This window comes from Chaetodon auriga, chromosome 9 (genome assembly GCF_051107435.1).
Source record: "Chaetodon auriga isolate fChaAug3 chromosome 9, fChaAug3.hap1, whole genome shotgun sequence".
Classification (NCBI taxonomy): Eukaryota; Metazoa; Chordata; class Actinopteri; order Chaetodontiformes; family Chaetodontidae; genus Chaetodon; species Chaetodon auriga.
This window is the reverse complement of record NC_135082.1, coordinates 8,780,064-8,787,401: the sequence shown is the minus strand read 5'-3', so window position 1 is coordinate 8,787,401 and position 7,338 is coordinate 8,780,064. Positions and strand designations below refer to the sequence as shown.

The window sequence follows — 7,338 nt, the reverse complement described above, 5'->3', positions numbered from 1 at the left end:
GAGAAAGGACTCACTGACATGTTCCCAGGGTGTGCCAGGCCCATGTGACGCTTCCTGTGCTGCTACACCCCAGTTTCGCCTCAACACATGCAGCTGAAGCACAGACTGACGATCAGCAAACATAAAACGCATGACAGTTAATGGTCAGTGTGGTCTTTTCTGCTATTTTTACTAAAATGTTTGTTCTAATTTACAGCCACTAGAGGTCAGAACAGGCCAATGCTCACAGTTTGCTGAGCTACAGCACCCTGTTTTACCTCTGCAGTGAGACGGGCTGCTTTAAAGGAGACATTTGAAGGATTGAGTGTTATCTGTTGCAAAATTTTGGCACATTCTTTACATGAACCACTCAAGGGATCAATGCTGGTTTTTACATATTTTTCCACACTCCCACTCTTCTCATTTCTTGCTGTACACTTCTCTCCAGTACATTAGTCCTGCCCTCTGCTTCCCTTGACCCCAAATCCCTGATTCCATCTACTGTTTCATTGTCTCTGCTGCTGGATGCGCATGCTCACATCACTCAAATTAATCTCTAACTGTGCATGGCTCTATGAAAGAATGGATAAACAACTTGTATAATGTCCCACACCCACTGTCCATGACTGGTTCCCCTCTCCAGCAGCAGCCTGTAGTGTCCACACAGAAACATGTAGACAACCCTGCTGCTGGTCCTTATCGTATCTCAATGCACTGTCACTGTTGAAGGCTAACACACGAGCAATTTCATTCAGTAAAAAAGCTGAAGATGGAATAAAAGCTCTATTGAAATGCCCGTTTGACTGGGCCTTAAGTCCCACTGGGGTCATGCATGATAAAAATTCATGTCCTGATGGTACAATCGAGGCCTTTTGGATAAGAGACGCACCAAACGGCCCCCAAATTCAGCAAAAACTCCTGTATCTGCTGACACTGCTGTTTTGCGGTTTGTGCAGTGTAACGCGATGATTTGGGGTATTTAGTTAACAGTGTTCACTCGTACTTTGGAGTGTGTGCACATTGCTGTGTGTAAGAGACTTTGAGCAGATCTGCAGGCTAAGGCCAGATTAAGACAGAGAGACCTCATTCAGAAGCAAACAATGGACCATTGCTCTAGTCGTAATAAGCATTTGGCCTGTGACACAGCACACAGGCCAAGGTCCTCGACTGGATCAGAACTGCCCTCTGCTCCCAGAACAAGATCGCTCTGGCTGCTTGATGAAAACGAGGAGAGGGTTGAAAAACTCCTCCGTGAGTTCAAACCTACAGTCATGCTGACAAAGGCCAGTTCAGAATATGTTTGACCGAACCAACAGGCACGAGGCGGGGGACAGAAATAATAAATGCAGCCACGACAGCAATTCAAAACATACATTTAATGGCCTCAAACTTCAACATGAGACACGTTTGACTCAGCATGTCAGCGCGCTGCTGTGTTATAATAACAATAGGTCCCACCACACTAAAGACTTTCATAACATTAATGTCTACAATGATATAATGTACTGTGAAAGCTTGAACCTTATAACAATAAAATTTAAGGGCTCGGTGTGTTACAAAAGTACTAAACAGCATATTTCAACAATGTGGACGGAAATCTCCATCTTAACCACAATCCAGTGCATTTGTGAGTGTTTGTGTGTGTTAAGCCTGAGTGATGATGTGTTGGAGTCTCCGGACATTAGTCCCAGTGTGGCTGGCTCTCTGGTCCCTGCAGTGTCTCATAATAAACACACACAGATACATTCCTCTGCTCTCCAGTGGTGGATTAATCCGCAAAGCCCAGGCCATACCTCAGGACTTACCTCAGGACTGAACTAATCTGCTGAGTTATGCGTTGGTCACTTCCAGGACCAAACAGCTGATTGCTTAATTTTTCAAATTCAGGGCTCCTGTCGAACCCACCGTGTCCTTCTTTACCTTCCTTCTTCCTGCAGAGTCAGAACTGACTCTCAGACATCTTTGAGTCTTTTCCATTGCTAGCCAGAGTGTGTGTGTCTCTGGGAAGACTGTTCGCTGTGTCCTGGGTCTCTGTGTCGCTGCGAGGGATGCTCTCGGGCCGGGAGCTGGACCCTTTACCTCCCATGGTCAAGCTTTTCTGAAAGCTCTCTGAAGTGAAGTAGTAGACCACGGGGTCCAGGCAGCAGTTGAGGCTGGCCAGGCACAGAGTGATGGGATAAAGAGTTCGGGCAAAGCGCTCCACAGCACAGTTAGCCAGGGCCTGGGTTCGCACCAGGGCGTACAGAAAGAGGATAGAATTATATGGGACAAAGCAAATGATGAAGATGCCCAGATGGACCAAAATCATCCGTAGGACACGTCTCTTGCTGTCACAGCCATGACCAACAGTCACTGGACGCCGCAGCGTCCGCAGAACAAGTGAGGAACATACCAAGTTGGCCAGGAGGGGGAGAAGGAAGCCCACAATCTGGGAAATGAAGAAGAAACATAACTAAAGTTCATATAATGGAGCATCATCACCGTGTCCCTCGTTAGCGTCATAAAAATGTGTATAAACAGGGTGCACTGTGTTTGACTCTCTGCACTCACCTCGATGAAGATGGTGATTTTGGACAGGTATGTCCTCCAGGTGCTCTTGGAGAAGCCCTCAAAGCATGTGGTGGCTCTGTTTGTGCTGTTAATGGTGGAGAAAAAGGTCACTGATATTCCTCCGCCCACGATAGTCAGCCACACGGCGGCACACACCAGCGCCGCGTTCCTGCGCGTCCGGATGGAGCGGGAGCGGAAAGGGTAGACTATCGCCAGGAAGCGGTCTACGCTGATGCAGGTGAGGAAGAGCATGCTGCCGTAGATGTTGGTGATGAAGGCTGTTCCTGATACCTTACACAGGCCATCTCCAAATGGCCAATGGCGGTTAACATTGTAGAAGACCTTGAATGGCAGCGTAAAAACAAATACTAAATCGGATAACGCTAAATTAGTCATAAACATTGTGGTCTCATTGCGCATCTTCATCCGGAAGCAGAATACAAAGAGGGCAGCACAGTTGGTGATCAGGCCCAAGACAAAGACCACACTGTAAACCACTGAGTACAAGTTGTACTTGAAGGAGTCGTCAATGCCGCAGTCCTCCATTCCAGTCTCGTTGAGCACCAGGCTGGCCATGGTGACAGCTTACACAAGGAGGGGGGGGGGGCTCCACAGAACACGGGTACACCAAAGCCCTCAGGAAAGGGGGGAGTCACGGCGGATATCTGGGGATCGGACGTCTCAGCAGGCGATCCACCAGTCAAGTCCCGTCCTAGTCATCGTGGACATTCAGACACAAATGGAGGCAGAGACAGTCAGGATACACGCCTGCAGGGCTGGTCAGTCATCCTGTGGAGAGAAAAGGAAAAGCATGCGGTCACTTCCTCACTATAAAAGTTACAGACCAAGAAGCAAACAACTCTGTGCGTAAGACGAAGCATGTGGCATACCTGCACGCCTTTAGCCAATATACCAAGCACAAATGTAGTTACTTTGTTTATGTGTTTAAGTGCATGGAGAGATATTCACACTATGTCACACAAACGTCAATTTTGAGTGTCCAACATGCAAACCCCCGTTAGATTTTTTTTTTTTTTTTTTTTTGCAGGTAAATTAGATTTCATTCATCCATTTGACGCTATTCTCTGGATTTGGACCAACATCAACACAGGTTGCATCCATTACAGCCAGTTGACAAAGGTACACCAGTCTTTAAGATTAAGGTTAATCAATGTGTCTTCACAGTAAAGCAAAGTCTGTACGACGCCAGTCTCAAATGTGCACAGAGTTTTATTCACATGAGGCACTCAGGCTGTCTTCAGGACTGTGAGAGTAGCATGAGGAGCTAAAACACGCTTCAGCTACATTCATTCATGAACCAGTGTAGAGTACAGAAAGCATCCAAGGCTGAGCTGCAACTGCAGGAAGTAAATACATCAACATTTTGGCTCGGTACAAAAGCAGCTCAGAGCTGCTCCCACCACCGCAGAGCAGCGAGGTCAACCAGCACAATAGTTTTGTTGTCAAACACCAACAATCAAAATGATGTGACACTGTGAAAGACAATGCATTGACTTCATTTACTGCAATATTTGTGCTATAGTGTGACGTCAGGGGAGGAGATCGTTGGGAATGTGCTGAGTGATCTCACAGTATGCTGTGTTATATGAGCACACTTCATATTCTACACATTCTGCATTTGTTTTGCCAAAGAGTTTTTGCTCCCATCATGAAAATGTTATGTGTGATGAGCCAGTTTTTCATGATCCACATAATCACATCTGTACACTACTTTTCTAATTTAATGACTTGCTGCTCACAGAAACGTGTTTGGATTCAGACTCCAGGAGAAAGAAGAAAGAGTGTTCGCAGAAATCCATTTCCGGAGGGCAACAGATGTTTGTTTTTTGTTTGGTATTCAAACTGGTGCGCTCAGCAGCACAACAAACTTCCGTTTCAGTGTAGAAACCACACATCACCTCATTGCACCCTCTGTGCAGGTAAACATCAACAACTATGACACTGACACACTGTAGCTCACAGTACACTGCGGTTTTTCCTGGAAAACAAATACTAGACAAACTCTAAACCACAAATGCACGTGCCAAACAAATGGCCCAGTGTTGGACTAAAATTTTAAATAACAAAACAGAAGCAGAGGTCATTTTCCCACCAATTTAACACATCAATTTCAGTCAGCTAGTCATGAGGAGTACTACACAGCATGTGGAAGCAGCTGTACGTGTCGTGTGGCTGTGAGCTCTCTAAAGAAACAACCTTAGCGATGTTATCAGAGTTATCTCACCTTGGGATTGGAGACTGGAGGCTACACAATCTCAAAAAAATTCCAAAAACTGAAGTGTAGAGAAGGCTGTTTATTGGGGAAAGAGGATGTGGGATCCACAGTTTTTGGAACTTGACCTGTATTATGGACTAAAACATTCAGGACATCTTGGTCTCTGCTGTATTGATTATGACCATTCTTTTATCTGTCTTTACTAAAATGTCCCTCCCAAGTCCTCCAACTTCAAGGGAGAGCAATTCTAAATCACTCCAGCCCCCAGTTTAACAAGCTACACTGGCCTTATCTTGTGTTATGAAACAAAGCTAAAGCAGCAGTGAGGAAGTCGACCGTTGGCATCGCCTGTAAAAATCCTGAGTGCCTCTGCATAAGATTCACTCTATATATGTCTTTTCACCACACACACACACACACACACACACACACACACACACACACACACACACAGACACACAGACACAAAGGCAATGCTGTGAGTGCATGCAGTCCATCAGCCCTGTCCTGTGCCAGCTGCAGAGTGACATCTTTACTGCGTTTTCACACGCCTCCCACAAAGTCTCCATCGGCCTTCACAATGCCCTCACTGTACCCGCCTGCACCAAACACACACTTACATATGCACAAGTCTCCACACGTGCATACACAAGCAGGCAAATACTTCAATGTGCCAGTCCTCTGACACACACACACACTGTGGGATTCTGTGTACTGTGGCTCTGTCCCAGGACCTCTGACTGTGCCGGCTTCATATTCAGCTGATGTTGTTTCTGCAGGGAGGCCACTCTATAGAACACTGAATTTGGTCACTATAGAGTTTATGTTCAAATAAACAAGAACCACCTTTACTCCAGACCTGTAGCAGAGACACATTTAAGCATATTGTGGATTTCTAGGAGTCCTGCTGAGGGTTTTCAAACCTGAGTATGTGTGTGTGGGTGTGTGTGTGTGGATTTCATGTGCATGTCCTGGACAGCTGCACAGTTAAAGGGTTTCCCCCCACAGTCAGCCGTGGCAGTGACAGAAACAGGCCTCTGGGACCCGCTGGTCTGAACGGATCGAGTTCAGGCTCAGCTCACATCCAGCTGTTCCTTTCTCTCACACGCAAGGAGGGAGAAGACAGGGAGAGCTGAAGGTGGAGGACAGCCAGGCTTACAGTGGACATCTTCACTGCTTACAGCTAGGAGAGCGGACGGGGGTATTTAAGACAGAGTATGCTTTTAATTTAAAGAGCTCCACACTGTTCAGTAATAATGGGCTGAAACAGTTGATTAACTGACTTCTTGATTACTCATGTAGGTCATTTTAATTCACTGGATTGTTGATGGACTGTTGGTCAAACAAACAAAAAAAAAAAGCCTTGGGAAAATGTGATGAACATTATTCTCCTTTTTTGACATTTTACAGACAAAACTAACAAAATAGATAAAATCATGAAATAATCACGCAGCCTTGAATTTTATAAACAAAAATGCTCAATTTTTGAGACTGTGACAGAAAAAAGTGCTGGCAGGACTGAGATTCAATCCACACATAATTCTCGAGGCCATACTGCAGTTTGTAGTGATGTTATAGTGAAATACATTAATTTGCTGGTGAAATGTGTTGTTTTGTGACCCCAAACACATCAGTTAAACTTTGTGATGAACATGAAATCTGTAATATCCCATATAATGTTCAATTCCTATAAAGATGAGTTCAGTTTTTGCAGGGGTTGTGCAGGTGCTAACTACACTTAATTATTCAATGAACACACCATTTGTGTGGCAAAGTGCATTAGGCTGTAGTGAATGGTGTTATTTCTAGGCCACAGCAGTTCAAGGCCTCCTCAAACACAGTAAATCTCAGCTCTGTTCAGCCTATGGGTGCATTCTGTCAGCTCAATACAAACGGTACAAAAGTACAAATGCTGGGGCTAAACCAGTCCATGTTCTCTCAAGCGGAGAGCAGCAACTCAAAAGTTTCCCCCAACTTCAGTCAAAACTTGTTATTGCCAACCACAAACATGTTACTGTGTGAGGACAAAGCAGAGAAAGCTTACTGGCAGCTGCTGAATGGATGGTGACAGCTCACCTCCTGGTCACTGAGGTTTGTCAGTGCGGCAGCAGCGCAGCTGTCAGAGGAAAAACTCCATCGTCTCTCTGTCGGTGCTGCTCAGCCTGCTTGGAGTCTCCAGCTCAAACTGCACCTATATATCACGAAGAAGTAATGGAGCCGCTTTGAAGATAGTTTGCGACGACCAGTCCTGCGGGTGTAACTTCTTCGGTTAGTCTCAGACTCACTTCGTCCGTCCGCTTGAAATGGGACCGCGTCACATCCACCCCGAGATGTTTGAGCGCGCGCGTGCATGAGCGCGCGGGGATGCGGAGAGCTGCTCGCGCGGACACAGGAAGCGGGACAATAGCACCTCGGCTGGGCAGCGAGGAGGAGGAGGAGGGGGGTGAATAGAGGATTGTGGAGGCCTGGTGTCATCAGCTGGAGAGCTCACAGCGTTTTAAGGCCAGAAACACACTTTATCAACTGTCCAAGGAGGACAGAGGACAGGGACAGGACAAGAGATGTTGGACCTG

General features: G+C 46.2%; 1 protein-coding gene across 2 annotated transcripts; it reads right to left on the bottom strand.

The window, feature by feature from the left end:
- Positions 1–1,336: 1,336 nt before the first annotated feature.
- Positions 1,337–7,116, bottom strand: lpar4 (lysophosphatidic acid receptor 4). Of its 2 annotated transcripts, none has more exons than XM_076739553.1 (3): positions 6,810–7,116; positions 2,530–3,318; positions 1,337–2,407 (listed from the first exon to the last, which is right to left on the bottom strand). In XM_076739553.1, the coding sequence occupies exons 2-3, from the start codon at positions 3,103–3,105 to the stop codon at positions 1,919–1,921; spliced, it is 1,065 nt and encodes a 354-aa protein (XP_076595668.1). In that variant the 5' UTR covers positions 3,106–3,318; positions 6,810–7,116; the 3' UTR covers positions 1,337–1,918. The 2 variants fall into 2 exon arrangements, with proteins under 2 accessions (XP_076595668.1, XP_076595669.1); XM_076739554.1 differs by having other exon boundaries at positions 1,338–2,407; positions 6,842–7,109.
- Between the last annotated feature and the right edge of the window lie 222 nt (positions 7,117–7,338).